The sequence below is a fragment of the Theobroma umbraticum genome, unplaced genomic scaffold (assembly GCF_002168275.2).
Source record: "Theobroma umbraticum cultivar Fairchild unplaced genomic scaffold, ASM216827v3 scaffold_30.0, whole genome shotgun sequence".
NCBI classification, from domain to species: Eukaryota; Viridiplantae; Streptophyta; class Magnoliopsida; order Malvales; family Malvaceae; genus Theobroma; species Theobroma umbraticum.
This window is the reverse complement of record NW_018397254.1, coordinates 4,514,738-4,533,905: the sequence shown is the minus strand read 5'-3', so window position 1 is coordinate 4,533,905 and position 19,168 is coordinate 4,514,738. Positions and strand designations below refer to the sequence as shown.

At 35.9% G+C, this 19,168-nt stretch overlaps 2 protein-coding genes and 1 pseudogene across 6 annotated transcripts; 1 reads left to right on the top strand and 2 right to left on the bottom strand.

The window, feature by feature from the left end:
• Positions 1-235: 235 nt before the first annotated feature.
• On the bottom strand, positions 236-4,147 carry BOU (Mitochondrial substrate carrier family protein). Its single transcript, XM_021442596.2, has 4 exons — positions 3,636-4,147; positions 3,467-3,539; positions 1,231-1,622; positions 236-979 (listed from the first exon to the last, which is right to left on the bottom strand). The coding sequence occupies exons 3-4, from the start codon at positions 1,620-1,622 to the stop codon at positions 478-480; spliced, it is 894 nt and encodes a 297-aa protein (XP_021298271.1). The 5' UTR covers positions 3,467-3,539; positions 3,636-4,147; the 3' UTR covers positions 236-477.
• Positions 4,148-7,575: 3,428 nt separating this feature from the next.
• LOC149527719 (cuscuta receptor 1-like) lies at positions 7,576-8,138 on the top strand (annotated as a pseudogene).
• Positions 8,139-10,182: 2,044 nt separating this feature from the next.
• LOC110415240 (protein PARALOG OF AIPP2-like) lies at positions 10,183-17,379 on the bottom strand. 5 transcript variants are annotated; one of them, XM_021426839.2, is made up of 11 exons: positions 17,247-17,379; positions 16,189-16,266; positions 14,743-15,567; positions 14,385-14,639; positions 13,867-13,952; positions 13,295-13,710; positions 12,513-13,188; positions 12,162-12,392; positions 11,951-12,075; positions 11,508-11,851; positions 10,183-11,086 (listed from the first exon to the last, which is right to left on the bottom strand). In XM_021426839.2, exons 2-11 carry the CDS (start codon positions 16,189-16,191, stop codon positions 10,442-10,444), a joined length of 3,606 nt encoding a protein of 1,201 aa, XP_021282514.1. In that variant the 5' UTR covers positions 16,192-16,266; positions 17,247-17,379; the 3' UTR covers positions 10,183-10,441. The 5 variants fall into 5 exon arrangements, with proteins under 5 accessions (XP_021282514.1, XP_021282522.1, XP_021282530.1 ...); XM_021426847.2 differs by having other exon boundaries at positions 17,217-17,321; XM_021426855.2 differs by having other exon boundaries at positions 17,229-17,250.
• Between the last annotated feature and the right edge of the window lie 1,789 nt (positions 17,380-19,168).

The following is a 19,168-nucleotide window of genomic DNA, read 5'->3' as shown; positions in this document are numbered from 1 at the left end:
TACAGTTACGTGGCAGACGACCTGTACAAGCTAGAAATGGAGGCTACACAGACGGAGCCACAGTTCAATGCTCCACGGGCCATGTCTGTTGTTTCTTGTGACCCAAAATAGAACTCAGTCCAAGTTTTTGGCTTTGAAACCAAAACCCACAAATCTAAGCATGGGCCAGATTTCTTGCGAGTTTTTTTTGTTAGAGAGATTGGTTTTCCATTGTTTGACGCAAATATTCCACACAGAAGACGAAAAAAGCTTTAGCTAGGAGTAACTATAAATATGGTTGATTATTGAAAGAATGTTTCCTCCAGTCAATGGAAGTTACAGCAATCTTGAAGAATAGAAACCCTGTCACCATATTGCCAAAACTTCGTTTAAACAGGATAGTTCATTGACGGAGATAATTGGCTTCGATAAAAGCAATATGATAACAACGGCAAGCTTTTAACCATGCTTGGTGAGGAATCAGTGTGCAACAATTGATCAACCCAAACTAGCCCTTGTCACTTCGTATGCCAAGAAGCATGCTGCATTTGCAGGGACACTTCGGGCCATGGCTGGACCAAACCCTCTGTACAGGCCTTTCGCCCCCTCTGAAGCTAAGATCCTCCTAAAGGCATTTATGGAGCCAGTGTACTTAGGATTTTTGTAATCATCGACCTGGATCACACTCTTGACAACATCAGTTGGGTAGACAGAGAACCAGAATGAAGCTCCAGCCAAGCCTCCAGCCACGATCAAAGAGCCTCTCCCTAATTTAGAAGTGTCTGGCCCTCCTGCCATGTACTGCTTCAGTGCTTCATAGACACCAAACATAGCCGCATTTCCAGGAACCTCACGTGCCAAGGTTGGAACCAAGCCCTTGAAGAGACCCCTTATGCCACCTTCTGACCTGAGAACATGCCTGGCTACATCCATTGGCCCCCCATACTTCACTGCCACACCGGCTGAGCCAGAATCTGCCAGTGCACTTTGGGCTTGCAATCTGCTTTCACCATAAGACCCAAGAAGTAAATAGGTGGTTTGAGGACTTTATGAGTTAACACTTATCCCATCCAAATGACAAAGTGGAAAATTATTTGAAAAAAAACTTACCAGCACTCCTTACATCCAGGTTGTACAGATTTGGTAAACTAAATCAAGAATTTACTTGAAAATGGGAAAAAAAAAAAAGACCATAAGGTACTATAGCTAAAAATTGAGAGAAACATAGAATAGGAAAACCATGATACTGACCTGCATTTGATCAACTCAGTGGGGCAAGCTAAGAATGAAACAGCAACTCCAGCCCCAGCCCCACAAACAACCTGCTGGCTAACTGTGAGGGGGGCACCAGGTTCTGATCTCAACAATGCCTCCAGTTGCCCTCTCACAGTAAAAAGGACGGCATTGAAGGCTGCCACAGTGGCCAGTGGAGCCCCCATACCCTTATACAAACCCCTTGGGCCTTCAGCAGCTAAAGTTTGCTTGACAGCATCCATAGCACCAGCATACTTGGGTGGTTGCCCAGGGAGTGGAGCAGGTTGGCTTTGAAGCTTAACCTTGATGGTATCAAAAGGGTGCCCAACTATCAACTGTGCAGCCCCTCCAACAGTTCCAGACGTTAGATCCTTAGCTACGTCTCCCATCTGCAAAAATTAAACATGTAGTAAAATAATTAATTTACTGAAGTGGCATCGAATCTATTAAATCGAAAGGTGTTTTTTCCCGTAATAATTGAATTTAAAACTCAATGAAAAAGAACCTGAAGATAGAACATCTTCACTTGAGCTTCGAGTTTGCAATACAAGAAATCAAGAGCAATAATTTTCAATGAAAATATTTTTGTTATTAATTTATATTTTAAGTTGAATGCTTCAGTTATAATATCACCAAACAAGGAGTGTTGCCTTCTATTATCTCTGCTAGTATTATAATAATTTAACAGGATGGGTGAAGGAATAATTGTTAAGGGAAGTGCAGACTTGTAAATGGAACATCATCTGTAACTAAAATGGCTTATCCAAAGGACCATATGCAGGCTTTTGAAATAAAGACACCATGTTTGACCTATATCGATAGAATAATAACTCACCAACCAATGCTTCCACTACTCTCCACACTTTTTTGTCCTTGAGAACAAGTACAACTGGATTAGCTCCAGGAGAACATCATTCTCATTAATAAAAGAGACAGATCCAGTAACATATCTCTTATACCACATCTTATGTCTATATAGGGGGGAGAATGCACCGATAAATAACCTCTTACTCGCAACCCTTTCTACCGTAACCATGAACCATCACTTAAATTACAAGTAGTTATGTTGTGGTTCTTCCTTGGCAGATATAAGGCAAAAGCACACAACAGCATACATTTTTCTGGTAAGAAAATCAGCTTTAATCACTGCAAGGATCCGCAGGAGGCAGACAAAAACATTGGTAGTGCATGACTTTTAAGTGAAATGAAGATAATGACAAATGAATAATTAGCAGCAGGTGAACAGCTTAAGCTAAGCACACTAGCACACATACTCAAACTCATTCTCCGTCTTAAAAGTGAGTGTGTCCTTTAAACTAGACGCATAATTTACTTCGGCTTGATCTAAAAATTTGACATTAGCTGATAGTATAGCAACTTTACACATGGCAACTACTTGAAGAAACCAAAGGCAGTGAGATTCAGTAACCACAAGCAATGATTAAATTTAACAATGTGCGAAGCAATCTGGTTCAACATAGAAGGCAATTTTGGATGCGAATATTATCGAATAATAAAAGATTTAGAGAAGCTCAAGTCAAGTAAGCAGGGTTTTAAAAACTCAAGAACTATGAACTCTCAACCATCGGGTTATTAAGACCAAGATCCAATTCCAAACCTTTGCTTGTATTATTTATAAACATAATCAAAGCATTGAAATATCCCAAGCTCTCAACTGCAAAATGATAATTTAAGAGGAAGAAAAGTTTTCTTTTCACATTTTGAAACCAATTAACAATATGAAAGGAGACTTAGGCAAGAAAATTAAGCACAAGCCACATTTAAGGGTAAGAAAAATCATTAGAGGAAGTTGTAGGCCACCGATATCGATCTTTATCAAAAATAAAATAGAATCAAATAATACATCCTCAAACAAGATATCCTTTTGAAGCAAAGCATATCGAAGAATCCATAAAAAGAGTAACTTTGGATTCACAGGCTTCTGCTACAAGTCCAAAGCTTACACCATTTTAGAACTGGTGTTTTATATTAAAAGATAAAAACACGCATTTCAATCAAAGATACCAAACAAGGGACAGTTCCCCAAAAATGGTAACTGAAAAAAGAAAAAAGACCACGACAAATAGATGAAATTCAGAGAAAATCCAACTCAAAAGCAGAACTTGAAAGAGTGCAGACAACATGCATATGAAATGCTAAAACACGGGTCCAGAAAACCAAACGGACTGTTACATTTACATTCCACATATTCGACAAGAACTAGGAGTCTTACCTTAAAAACGCAACACAATGAAAAAGAATCGAATTCGAGAGAGAGTTAGGAGTCCCAACCCAAGTGATCAAATCTGATTAAAAAAATAGAAAACCCACTAATCAGATCCAAAAATGTTTCTGTAACGCTCATCAAAGAATCAAAAAAGAGATAGAAAGCAAAATATTACCCAAAACTGACACGACATTTCCTACAAAAAGCCCCCAAAAGTTTTTTTTTTTCTTGAGGGGTGGGTTTGGTGAAGCCTTTTTTTTATAGGTTTTGTATTTGTGGGGTGTGAGACTGATGAGAGAATCTATAGGGAATAAAAGAGAAAACGTGAAATGAATCTTTGGGATAGGATTGAGAGCCACAAGAGAGTGGTTGGGTTAGACGCTCACTTGAAAAATAAAGGGACGACCAACCACTCTGCTGGAGAGTGGATTTCACACAAAGGAACAGAGACACAGAGATTGTGGTTGCGATGGGATTGTTTCTTATTGGTTTCGAGATGTGGACAGAATTGTTGGTTTACAAGCAGAGGCCAAGAAAAGATTGCAGTCTGCCTTTGTTTTTTCCTCCCACCACAACTGGCGTGTTTGGTGACTTGGATTCCGTTGCCCTGCAGTGGCAGCACATAAAGAAACTACTAATAAAAGAGAGAGAGGCCTTTCTTCTCTCCCAGATGAAAGGGTGATGGCTCTGATGCTATCGCCCTTCAAGTTATAAGCCCATTGCTAGCATTGTCAGTACCCAGTACTTCGTAGTGCCTGCTTAGGAGTTTGGAATTAGCCTTTCGAACCATCAAGTGGGCCAGCTTCAACCCATCATGAAAAACAATTTTCTTGATTTTTTTTTGCTTTAACTATTTTCATTTGGGATGAATTTTCTTATATTCCATCATTTTGATTTCATTTTCTGAAAACTAGAAGTTTGAGTTTGAATTGACTAGATTAGTCAATTCCGTATTCTGATTTAGAGTTGATGGAATTAGACCAAATATATTGTCGTCTTCTTGCTGTATTTGATTGAAAAAAGAGCATAATAAAATTAAAAAATTAGACAATCGGGCAGCAGCCTGAATAAGTTTTTTTTTTTTTGAAAAAATTGAGAAGTTTAATTAAATAAAACACTTTTAATTAGGCTTGAAAATTGAAGGATTCTATAATTTAGACTCCTGCAATCGATAGCTTAAAAATAAAGTGAGGAATGGTGTAAAGTTATTATGAATAATTAAGTTCAATTTCGTTTAAATTTATTTCAGAGTGATTTTGTAATATGATGAATGAGTTGTGGTTCAAAATTTTTGAAATTAATACTTTTAGAGTAATCCCAATTCTAGATAATTATCTACTCATTTTAGATCGAAGAAATTTTTAAATTTATTTTAAATTAAGTATAGTTTTACAAGTTACGTAAACTATCCTACTCTTACTGATAACTTTCTTGCTAACTTTAAGAATGGTAACAGCCCTCATGGGGAGAGGTCATTTTCCGGATAATGTACATTACTGTAGCTGTTACTCGAGAAATATTCAGTTGGTGAATGATCGGATCCAGTTCCAGACTCCAGATGATGATGCTATTGGAGCAAGCTGTGAGTGGCTGTTATGGAATAATGGATACAAGAGATTGTGAGAGGAAAGGCATGCATACTGCTTCACTTTTCGGGACCAGGAAACTGTGGATTGTAGAAATTGCTTCTGTTTTGCTCTGTTCTGGGAGTCCGAGGATCAAATCCAAGGTCATGTCTTCCTAGTTCTAAAGGAGCATACGCTCGCACTGGCCTAATAAGAATTGGAAATCGATCTTATTGGATGATAAGAACAATAATATTTAATTTAATTTTTTGTTAACTTCCTTTTTCCAGCTCATTATAATTATAATTTGATAAGCAACAAATTTTTATTACCTGAAATTGAAAACTTATTATGCTTAAATTAACAAGTCTAACTGTTACATAAACAAATTTTGTTTCATATTCATACTCAAATTAAGATTAATGATGTTTCACTTATAGCTTTCCGTTTAAATTCATCTTTATACAAATAAAAACATGTTGATTATGTTTAATTTTAAAATATGGGATGATAAGATAGAGATTTAACTTAATCATAATCATACTTGTTTAATTTAATGCAATTGCAATCACACTTTAGAGATTTGTTTTTGCCTCATTAGTTCATGAAACTATATTTCTCAATGACTTGAAGCCTTAGTCACTAAAAGGCACTGGAGATTCTGTTTGAAAAAACTGAAATTTTTGGTGCCTGAATGATACTTCAGGGTTTGAAACAAAATTCCCAAAGCAGTCTAAACCGTAGAATGCAGACATAGTATTATATGGGAAAAGGACTATTAATCAGATCTTAAATTGATTAATCATTCCTGTTTTTCCTTCATCGTTTAGACGAATAGGAGAATGTTTCTTCATGCACTCATCTTTAATTCAGTTTTTGGGTATCCCAGACTTATTCTGGATCTAATTCTGCCATGGGATGTAACATTGATGTATTGCATCTTTCTCTTGTTCGTATTGCTTGCTGTGATTGTTTCTGGCATCATCTCTTGGAGGACAAACTGCGAGATTGATCAATTAGATATTGGAAAAATAATTCCCCAAACCCATACCTTCAATGGGGAACCATATTTCAAACTTAGGCCCGAGTTCCCTGTAATTCGAAGGAAGAAATTGCAAAGTCCCGCAATTCCGACCCTGATGGAAGATGTGTTGTCACAGTGTAGTGGATGTAAAGGCACCTGTGATTTATGCATGGAATGTGGAGGGTTGCCAATGAGCTGGCATGATGAGGAGGACTTGCACTTCCTGCAGGATAAAATGGAGTAATGAGTCTAAGAGGAAAGAAATCCGCCACAATCAGGCAAGACAGAGAAGCATATTGGAAAAGATCCCTACGGTTATTGACCTGGAAAATTGCTTGCTGATCATCTAAAAGCTTGGAAGTCTTTCATTCATTAAGTTGTATGATAGCAGCACCGGAATGCGTAGTGTTTGATCTTGATGAACGACAGCAAATGTGTCTTGACTCCATTAGTTCAGGATTAAGCTTTTGCTGAGTTGAGCTTTTTTTCTTTGAAAATCATACTCCTGGCTTCATTAATAGTTCGGGAATGGAATTATTCCCCATCACGAGAGTACAAAGCAAAACAAACGAGAGACCAATTTCTCTAGTGTATTGGTCGCTATTCTCTCACGATACAGTTGAGAATACCCCACCAATGCTACTTAATCCTCCAAATATCAAAAGCCCCGCCCAAATATACGCATAAAAAACTCAAAAGACCAATACCAGATAACACACAATAATACAAACTCTGGGAGAAATCCTGCAAAAGAAAGGAAGCCATCTCTGTACAAGAAAACACCAAGGCCTAACATCAGACTTTCATAATTATCCAAACTCGGCAAGATGATCCAAGCGAAGCCAAAACAAAAATCCAAAAAACGCTCTTGAACCCTTTTCATCCCATTTGCTTAAAAACATAAAAAAAAAATTTATTGATTTTGGGAGGATATATATATATATATATTATAATTTCTTACATTGTTCAACTCAAATTGTTAGTCGCAATTATATTTGGATGGGAATAAATTTACTGGAGAGATACCTAATACTGATATGTTGAGTGTTGGTTTTCCTTATTCTTTAATTGATATTGATCTAAGTAATAACAACCTGTCTAGTAAGCTTACCAGATGAATATGGAATTTGTCAAATTTGAAAAGATTGGCTTTGTCCAATAATCTTTCGAGAGCTCCATTCCAATGGAATTGTGCAACTTGGATGTACTTTAATTTATGGATCTTTTTCAAAACAATTTATCAGAATGGATGGAATGACATTCGTTTGACTTTGAATGTCCTGGTTTTGAAAGCTAATCATCTAAATGATAGAATCCCAAGGCAAATTGTATTCCTTGAGCATCATGAATCTTTCTCAAAATCTGCTTTCTAGCCCTATATCTTCTTGATCGGGTCATTTAACTCTTAGATCAAGTTATGGCAAATCGTATGCAACGACTTTTTATCACTTTGACACAAAGGAAGACTGGATAGAGCTTATCACATGGAGTGCGTCCTACGAATATGGGACGATTTTCTTGAGAGCATGTCCACTATTGATTTATCTTACAAGTTAACAGGCAAAATTTTACTCGAATTAGGAAAATTGAGTGAGATCCATTCATTAATCTTAAGCGATTTAGAGATGAGAGTTTGGACCCTTTCTTACAACAACTTGAATGATAGAATTTCCATGCAGTTGGTTGAGTTAAATTTTCTACTAATTTTCAACGTGACACACAACAACCTCTCACGTAGCACCTCAAAAAGAAAGGCTCCATTTGAGACCTTTAATGACAGCAGTTATGAGGGAAACCTCTACTTCATGGACCTCCATTGCATAACAATTGCTCCAATACTGGTTCGCCATCAACGGTATCAATTACATCAGCTGATGAAGGAGAAGGCAGTTGACCGGACACATAATTTTCTTGTGTGACCTTTCTGGTTTCACATGTAGCTGTATTATAGGGAATTTTTGTTGTCTTTTACTTAAATCCATATTGGTGAAAAGCGTGGTTTTCTTTCATGGAGGATTGCAGCACTACATGTTACTTCTCAACTGTGGAAAAGTTTATTGAGGTATTCATCTTCAAAAGAAGTGCTTAGTTGCCATGGGAGCTCTTAAGATTTTCCTTTCGCATAAATGGGGTGAAAATACGGATGAGGTTGATCTTTTCAATGATTTTTATTTTTTATCTTTTGTTAAAATGGTTGCAGGACGAGTTGTAGATTTCGTCACTCAGATTGCCGATTCTACATTTTTAGCAAACCTTCCTATCTCTGTTGGAATACTCTGTTTTTGGCTTCTTTTTTTTTTTATCTGTTCTGTTTTGGAAGAACATTGTGTTTTCAAGAAAAATAAACTAGTATTAGGTTGACTTAGTTTCAACTTTCTAAGCTACCGAAAGTTATCTCATGCCAAAAAAAAAAAACTTGATTATTGAAAATAATGTTTTTAATCTTCCTAAAGATTTTTTTGATAAGGAGAGAGAGAACGTGTTGTAATAAATGAAATGAAATACATTTGATGTGATAAATTGAAAATCTAAAGTAATTCTTGAAGCGTAAGTGTTTTGGTGGCAAGCAGTGGAGGAAGCAACTAAGGATAAGAAGAGCTGAGTAAAAAGAATAATTAGAAGAGTTTTTAAAGAATTTTAAGGATAGTCTTTGTCGAATTTATAATTGTTTTTAATTACTTTTTAATTTTCAAGACTCTCATATTTATACTGAATGGGAGCAGTTAAGAGAATACATTCAATCATAGAAGAATGTGCTTGTCATGGGAAAGAACGTTAAAAAATGACTTATTAGATATAAAACTCAATTATGAGAGAATGTGTTTGTCATGGAAGAGCACATTAAATAACAACTTATGGGATATAAAACTCAATATGAGAGAAGATGCTTATCATGTAAGAGCACGTTAAAGAACGTCTTATAGATATTAAAAGAATAATAATATAGTTAGGTAGTAAACGTGGAGTAGTGACACTTGATAATGTACTAGGGGTATGGAAGAAAATGATGAAGCAATTAAGAGAAATTCTCTTAACTACCTCCATATCTGAGTCATTAAACCAAGTTCTCTAAAAACATTCCAAATATGAAAATAATTCATGAATCTTATCACTAAGTTACTTTCACATTTTCGTATAAATACTTGTTTTATACTTGTTTTTGGGTGTTTTCATGCTTGGAACGACCCTCGATGCCTCTGCACTTGAAACAACTCAAGGCTTTTGCGCTTGGAACATCTCTGCATACTTCTGTACTCAGAATACTCATGGACGCCTTTATACTCGGAATGCCTCTGATATAGTTTTTTATGTAACATAATATTTCAAAAAATAATTATTAACTAAAATTAAGAGTCAAGTTTATATATCTAATACAAAAGCAAATCCCATCAAACAAATAAATAATGTGAAGAAGTTGTGGAATAAGTAAAAAGGAATTCTAACAATTAACCAAACTCCATTTCTGCTGCATAATTATTGAGATGTTAGATAGGTAAACAAAAGATTTTCAAACTTATTAGATTTGCAGCAGACAGTCATTGATTCTGTCATTGGTGTGGATATGTACAAGCAACCTGCTCTCGATCATCCGCGCTGAAGAATCACAAAATTGAGGTAGTATTGAAGTTTAGCTCTCTCTTTACCCTATCTGCTTGGCTGGAATTTGGTTTCATTCTATATACTTTAGAAAACAATGATTTCTGTATATTAATTTGAAGAGCTGAGCAGTTCTCTCGAGGGTGGTTTTGCATTTCTACTTATGTTAAAGCAGTAAAATTAGAGTTTCTGATAAAAAAATTTGAGCTGTAGCACGAATTAATTCGTATGTAATTGTCGTTTCAATGCTGTAGAGGAACCCAACATTGCCCTGGGAGTTGATGACAAAATCAAACTTAGTTCTTTTCCTCAGCTAAGCTTGTTTATCCTTAAGGGTGTTCATGGTACTAAAAGTAGATGTAGAAAGAGAAATATTTTGTAAAACTTGGATCCTAACTTAAAGCATTTAACGTGACAATTTTATTATCAAACTTTATGTCTAAATTTGTTACAATTATGAAAGTTTTCTTACTGAATTTTTTTTCTTTGTTTTACTAATTATAAATTTCCGACTTTCAAAAGTCCAATATATCATCTTTGGTCAAATCAAAATCTAATAAGCAGTCGTTGTACTTGTTCCTAATTTTACAATTCGTTTAACTAATTCACAGGGTAGCTGTGAATCTATGAATAAAGAAAGCTAAATCCACCATTCATAAACAGGTGAGAAAGCTTCTATGTATGATTTCATATTAAAGTTTGGAAAACTATCATCCTATAGGTCATTATCTGTAACGCAAATATACACCATGAAATCACTGTCCTGAACTCTATTTACATGCCATTATTCTCTACCTAAGAGTCTGAAGATACACCAAAAAGAGACAGTGTAGTGTTCACCTCCGGGCACTTGGGTACCTGCATTTCTGAATCAAGTTTCAATACTCCGCCCTTCTTAGGATAAGGCAACGCAAGGGAAAGCGCAAGCAAAGGATTAGTATCACCACTTGTTTCTCTATCAGAGTTCCCTACTTGTAAACCTTTACTGCCCATCAGCATGAAAACCGGCGGCATAATTCCCTGATCTGAAGAACTCCTTTCAACCCCAAGCTTAAGCTCAAGACTTGAAACACTGGAATCTAGTTGATTCCCACCGTCATTTGAAAGAACTTGCCGCTGCAAGGCCTTCCACCTATTCTTATCACCTAATGAATCTAATTCTGGAGAAAATATCGACTTATCATAAGCTCCATCACACTTAAACTCAGCAGAAATGCTAGGAACTTTTCCATTTATAGCAATGGAACATCTCTCATTTATATCTTTAATATTATTATTACCTATGTCCATTCCACTAAAACAACTCTTCAACCTCTTGCTGTCATTTCTTCCATTAGCCTCTGTACAATCTTCAGTATATTCTTCGCTTTCTTGAAGAGAATTGTTGAGATCAATTTCGGGTCTTCTCTTCAAGTCTCTTTCTTGCCTCTGCAGGAAACACTAGATATCGAAGAAAAATAAGAGCACAAACATAAATAAGAAAAACTTAATAGGTATCGAAGAAACTAAAAGAGTAAAAGCAAGTCAACAACCAAAATAATGTTTTAATCAATGACAACATTATATATGGACATCAACATACAACGTCACAAACTACTCATAGCTTGAAAATTGAAACTATTTAGTATATTCCACAAAGATAATTACTCCCAACTTTCTTGATGAGATGCTGCTTAATGCCTCAGGGAAAAAAAAAAACAAAAAAAGCTGATTTCGACTTCTGATCAAAGAAGACTTAAGTAACCAGACCAGGGGAACAAATTCAAGGAGACAAACCACACTCTCTCATCTCTCTTCCTCTCTAACTTTTGCCCTCCATAATTGCCCAATATCAACAAACAAGTAGAAGCCAAAAATTTACCTGAGATGAGTCAGCTCTGGAAAACTGCTCATTTTCCATTTCACCATCAACTCTGCCCATTGGTTGACTGCAACTGGTTTGTAAATCCGGAGGTTTCTGTTCCCAAGAAGCTTTGGTTTCACAAACTTCAACCATTCTTCCAGAAGTAACAGCTTGTGAGTCAAGCAAAGTGATGGAGTTTAACGTTTGTTGAGTATTATAAGATGCCAAGGACGCGGATGTACTTTCACTTGACTTTCCAGGAGGGAGCAAATTCTCAGAAGCAGACATGCCTGGAATCTTTCCTGAGCAATGAACCCTCTTTCCTCTAAATACACCCCATAAAAACAGCAAGTTATTCCAACCTGCAATTTTGAAACTTCTTAAGATTTAGACAAAAATGTAAATGTAAATTTCATTTTGCTTTTGTGGATGCATGTTAAATGTAAAGCTTAAATTCTTACGCCGAGATTTTTCTGGAAGTAGGTTAGAAGTGAATATTAAAAGATCAACCCCGCCAAAGTTCCCTTTGAGGCTGACTTCATTCTTAATCATCCTATCCAACAAGTTCTCATAGCTTCTCTCATAACTGCACAAGAAGAATGTAGAATGTTAAATACTTAAGTTATCTGAAAGAAAAATAGCTCTTCCACACGAAGAAATATTTTAACAAACCTGTTGAGGTCTTTTGCAAAGAAGTAGAGAGCAATATTATCTTCAGTTGCATGACTTTTCATGAATTGAGTCGGCCACATGCTCAATCGAGGTACTTCCTCCAACACTAGTTTTTGAGGCAGTTTCTGCACTACTTCAACAACTTTATGTGAGCCACAAGTTGACAAGTGTGCTTGAATTCCATCACAAGTAAATGGAAGTCCTCCACTCCTTTGAATTTCAAACTTGCCTCTGCAAAACATGTCAAAAGGCCTTGTATAAGACACTGAAAAGCCAAGCAGTGAAGCAGTAAGGCGAAGAGTCGTTGACAAACTTCAAAACAAGCAATAATAAAGGAATTAAAAATCATACTGCCATATATAATCTAGCTGTGGAACAGCAGAAATCCAAGAAGGCATATGTACTGAAGAAGCAAACATAGACAAATCTCTGAGGCAAGGCCATTCATCCGGAAGGACATTGGCATTTGACTGATTTGTACAGGTAGCAGGCACTACTTCTGCAGAGTACTCAGCATGCCGCCTCACATCAACAACTCTCTTTTTCTCTTCACTTGCAGAACCTCCTTGTGCAGAGTGACCAGAAATTTTCAATGAATTATCTGATATTTCATCAGCCTTCATAGTAATTAGACCATGACAAGAGGAACTGGAAGAGTGTCGCAAACTATTGTTGCTAGGAGATGCAATTCTTTTATCAGCCACTAATTCAAGCGAATCACTGTTCGCTAATCTCAATTTCTTTTCTGTCTTGGTTGAATACTGTCCTTTTGCATGCCTTGATCTCTTCAAATCCTCACCATGAGAAAACTTAGGACATAATCCGCTATCAGGATTACTATTATTCACACCATATGACCTCATATTCTTCAATGACATTGATTTAGTCATCATTAGAACTCCCAATTTACTGTCACTTGCAGCAGTTTCTTTAGCAAATCCTTGCATGCGGCTACCACCTTCCTTGAGCATCTGGACATCCTCTTTTGAGCTCATAGCAGGAAATGATTTTGACTTAAAAAGAGATCCTGCAATTCCAGAATAAAAGCTTGTTCAGTTATTGAATAAGAATTATATGCTGACATTCTAATTAATAAAGCACAGCTTCTGCCTTAAGGTGAACGAGAACTATACCCCTCAACACCTGAGATTGTGATAACAATTTAGGTGATTTAATACTTGATTCAGTAGGAATGCACACAGTTTTCAGAGTAGTGCTAGAAGAGTGGCCTCCAGATTGATGCATTGAAGTTTTACTGCTGGAACTAGAAGTGCTAGGTGATTTCAAAGCTGTTTCAAAAGGCGTCTTTCTCACTACTTGTAAACTGCCAGCAGGTCTCTTAGACGAGAACAAACGGCTTGAACTAACTTTATATGCTTCGCTTCCCTCAACCTTGGTTTCTGGCTCCAAACTATTTGATATTTTAAATATCCCAACTCCTTCCTCCATTTTGTCTTGCTTTTGCTTCTCAGTTTGTTTACTGAGCATGCATTCCTCACACATCCAATCACTTTTGGGAACATTGTCCATCTTTACCCGCATGCAATAACTGGTTTATGGAAATGGAATGTCAACATTTCAGTATCCCACAAGAAAAGGAAGGTGCTATTAAACACATGAACCATAAACCTTAAAGCATAAACATAAGAAGAAAAAAAGCCACATATGCATCCATGAGAGAGTGAGAGAGAGACACAAGACATACATGTGTTCTGCCCCATCATTGCACTTGCTACAAATAGCAAGCAACTCCTCTCGTCCGATGTCACCACATATATCACAAACTTTTACCTGCTTATCCAGAGACAACAATTAATATACAAAGGGCCTACTCTGTTGAGCAGAGACAAATATAGCAAGAAGGGAAAATAAGTCCCTGTGCAACAGCGTTGTGGTCATGAAGATATCAATTGGATGCCTAGATATGAGAAGCAAAATGTTTTAAAGGTATACCATCATTGTAGTTCATGCATAAGAAACTTAAGAAAATTTTCCTCAAGTAGCTATTCTTCAAATACGAATTAGGCATCAGAGAGGCAACATTCATAATAGATGTTATACCATGATCTCTCAAGCCAAAATAAACTTGCTGGCAATATTCAAAGCTTTCTACAGCATCTGTTCCTACCCACCTAGAGCTTAATTAGTCTAGATTTAGTAATGCCAAGCCAAAGTGTGAACATGCCTAACATAAGAATATAACAGGAATAACACTATACATACTTCCAACTCCAAGCTGTCAGATGCATCACTGCCAGCCAAAGGCCTTGAGACAATAGTGCTTTCCTCCATATTAACGTCCTTGACCACTGTAGTGGACTTTACTTCAGCCGTTTGCTCTCTTCCATTTATTCCAGTATCAGGTTGAATAGATTCAGCAGAGTTATGCTCATCACCAATCTGACTGCCAATCCGTAGGGCATCTGCTCTCGCGAAAGATGATTGGACTTGTTCCTCAGAGCACTCAGAGCGTTCTCCCTAAAAATGACAGATTGAAATTTAGTTTTAAATCCTAAGCAACTTCCAGGAAAAAAATTTATTCGCCACATAAAAGAGAAAGAATTTCAACAATCTAGAACACCTTTGCCGAGCTAGCTCCAGCACAGGAATCTCGCAAGGATGAAATTTCTGATAAGTCTGATTTGTTTGAACAACACAAAATCTCCTGAGAAGACACATTGGTAGATCTATTTGACCTCCTTGGATGATTATTGTCTACCTCGTCACAAGGACTACCAACTAAACAAGAAGAAGCAGGTGGAGCATTAACTGCCTTTTCAATCTCAGAGAAACTATCAACTGAAGCTGAGCTATAAGACATATTTTTCTTGTCTGCATCACTATTATGGCCACCACCCCTTGTCTTCGCATAGTCTGATCCACAAATAAAAGCGATGTTATCTCCATGACACTCCAATTCCTTCTGCTTCTCAAGCTGATTCGAGACAACCTTATCATGAAATATTGATGATTTCAATGAACCACAATTATCAGCAGAATTTCGGCACAAGTTTGGTTTTCTAATCATGTTAATGCCTTCGGAGGTGTTACAATCCCTCAATGTTTCTTCACTCTCTGCATTTTCAGAGAAGGATTCACGACTCAAACATGCACTAAGAGGGTGGCTTGTCTCACTGCTTGCATGATGTCTATCATTGCAAGTACTATTTACCCGAGAAGATGACAAATCAGCATCATTAAAAGAGCAACAATTACCATCCTTTTTTATGCAGGCTTCACCTGAAAAACCATTGGTCTTAGTTGCCATTGACGTCACTTGTTGAGAATGCACGCATGGTGAGCATGAGGGAGCACAGGTGTTGCATGTCCCAGATTCTTCTTTTAAACCTAATTTACTGCTTGAGGAATGGCCACCGCTAAATCCTTTTTCAGCATTAAATGATCCCTGAAAGGCAATAGAGAATCACAACCAAAAAAGAAAATACTATAATAAGTATCATGGTAAAACCAATTGCAACTCCATTCAGAATGTGGAAACTAGATGCTTCATTAATTTTCAAAGTGCCCATGCATCACAAATTCAAACTCAAGAAGTAAAAAATTTAAAATCTACACCGCATTCACACATGTCAATCCAGCATCCATATTACCATGTCTCTGTTCCTTCTTAGCCACCATCTAAATGACAAAAATCACAAAAAATATGTATCTTCTCTTTGTTATATGCTTGATTCTAATTCTTTTACTCCATCAAGAAGCATTCAACTCAAACCAAGCTAACCAAAAACCACTATTCATTAAAAGTAACAAAAAGCATCACAACAAATAAACACAAAACAAAACCTGCCTCAATGCAATGAAATAACCGGTTGGCTCTTTTCCAAATCCCTGACAGAACTAAAATTTATAAACACAACAAATTTATCACAAAAACTCTGAAACAAGCTTAAAAGATCAGCAATGCAATTAATGTCCATGGGAATTGTGCTACTTGAATCATAATTTGCCACAAAACTGGAAAGAAATTAACAGAATACACTAACTACGCCACAACAAAATTTCTCACCATATTCAATGGAGCTGGGCAGTCAGTTTCATGCGCAAGACCTTCTGAACAGAAACTTTCTTTCAACACTGATGTGACCTGTACAGATATCAAAGAAGAATATAATAAGCTTTCAGAAATTTAGGAAATTCACAATGCTAAAGCCACAAAGCTAACACATTACACCAAAAGCTCTCCCTTTATACTCAGAAGTTCGCATTTTGAAGAAAGTAGTACATAATCCAAACACAACAAATACAGGCAAAAGTTGACAGACATTTGATTGATTAATGAGAATACATGAGATAAGAACAAATAAGAAACAAAAACAAAGAAAAAAAATTCCCAGATCATCTTCAATTGACAAGATTAAAATAGTCAATCTTTTATTTTTCCATTACCAATGCTAAAACAAAAACTAAACCGCCTAACACTTATACTCATAATATCCATATCTTCATATTAACTATAATTCATACTTGAAGAAGAAACATGGTTGCTTGAGCTTTACCACCAATCTTGACACTCCACAAGAAGCAATAACAAATAAAAGGGAATTAAAAAGACAAACAAGGAAAGAAAAAAAACACCTTTCTTCAGCAACAGGAAAATGTCAAGTTAACATTTACAAACAAATCAAAGAAAGGCAAACCCAAAAAACTCATTTATCTAAACAAACAATCCAAAACCAAGAATCTCATCCTAAAATAAGCCTTAACTTTTTAATAAGTAGCCATGACCAGCAATTCTAGAACCCAGAAAATTGAACCCAGAAACAAAGACCAAGTATAAAAGAAATTCCATGCCTTTGGCTTGAAAACCTCACTTTCACCCCCATAGAGTTCCTTAACATTCTTAAACTTCACCTTTCTCATATCACAAACAAAAATTAAGAAAAACCAAAACACAAGTACAACACTCAGCCCAGACAAGACAACCTTAACTCATTCAAAAAAGATCTTCAAAAAAAAAAGTCAAGTACATGACAATTGGAAGACAAAGAAGCAGAATTTATAAGACCCCAGATAATCAAATTTTAAGGAATTAACTCCAGAAAATACTTCTTTTCCTATCCTTGCCTTCCGTTTATAGCTATCCTCCCTTTTTTTGCAACGTTTTCTTTGCTCTCTTCTTCAGTCCCTTTGAAAGGAAAAAATATATATTAATATGCAATTTTAATTTTCTTTATTGGCTTGCCTTTTAAACGAGGAGAAGCTAGATTTTTTTTCACAATATATAAAATTTTATTTCGTAGTAATGTCGGTGTATTACCAGGCCGTACCTGCTCTCATGTTTTCTACGCCGTTAATATTCAACTAATCAGAATTTTCTAGATGCTAAGGGTTTCCGGGCATTGCACGTGGCGTCAGCCTTTAATATTGTTGACACGTGGTCAGACACGAGTGGCAAAATAGGGTCACAGTGCCCGCATTGGATTGCAACCTGGTTAACGGGAAGTCGGGGACGTCACGCGTGGGGCCGAAGCGGATGCTAACGTGCACCTTGTGCGTGTCGTACTAGGATATTATTTTAGTTCCAGGCAATGGGAAAGTGACACGCGTCTGCCGTGGGGGAGAGCTAGAATCTGTAGGTGATGCACCAACACCCACTTGACCTGTTTTGCGTGGGAGACTCCAAGGGCGGTGGGATTTGTTCATAAGGAATGTCATTATCTATTTGCCTTTTTTTAATTCTTTTTCGTGGATTTGGTTCACCGTTCCTTCTAATGACAAATGTTAAATTATGTGTCCTTGTTTAATTTAATTACTTTATGCATAATTAAAAAAATTAAAAATTAGATATGCATTTATAATAATTTTTTATGTGATTTGATAATATATGCATGTATTTACAAATTAAAAATTATATTTTAAATCGGTATTTACCGTACAATTGAATTTTACTTAAAAAACTAAAAGACATGCAAAAAATGTATTCTATCATAATTACCTTCTTTAAACCCTATCAATTATATTTACAACATTAAGATATTTTTTACTAGATGGTACATGCATGTATTCTTCGATCAAATATTTATGAAGATTATTTTCAACAATTTTATCACAAATAGCGATGGAACATTTATCATGCACGAAGTTTGATAATCAATTTTTTTAATTCAAAAAATTAGATTTGAACTCATATTTATCTTAAAATTTAATTTTAAAATAAAAAAACATGCAAGACGGATGTGTTCTGAATTAGAAAAATTCATGTATGTAGAGCATTTTTGAGCAATTTTATGGCGGCGAGTGAGGGAACATTTAAATAAAAGCACTTGTTCTGCAAAAGGCAGGCTTCTCCTGGAGATGATAATTTCTTGCCTAAATGGGGGAATTTTGAGGTGAAGATTCTGATCATCTTTACAACGATGCTCCAAGTTTCAAGAAGATAGAGGCTTTCTTCGATCATTTCTAGTGCAATTCCACTTTCCCATCATGTTTTCTTTTATTGCTTGTTACCAACGTACAACTTCTTTTTTTATATATTCTTAAACCGGTTAATTAGTTCGTAATTAAGATATAAAAAGAAAAAAAAACCATATCTACGAAACCAACCCATAAAAAGAAACGCCAAAATATATATATATGAAAATTATAAAATATTAAATTAAATAGATAACGTGAGATTTATGAAATCAAAAAATAAAGTAGTATCTCTTATTTGTACCTCAAAATCACACGTACCAAAACAAAAATATTACTAGTATCTCTTTTATTAATTAATAGAATATTAAATTTAAATTCATATGGTATAAATATTGGAGATAGGGATTGAGAGTGAGAGCCAACCTGCCAAAGATGTTGGTCTTAAATGTGTGCTTTTGATAGTCATAAATTCAGACTATGTATATATAAAGCATTTAGATACACATTTAATTTCCAATGGCATAATAGAAATTTTGGCGATGCAAAAGGAATGCATAAAAACATATTGCAGGAAATAGCAGCGTGACAATTGAATTAGTTGGCAAATTTAATTTGATATTAAACCAAGGAGT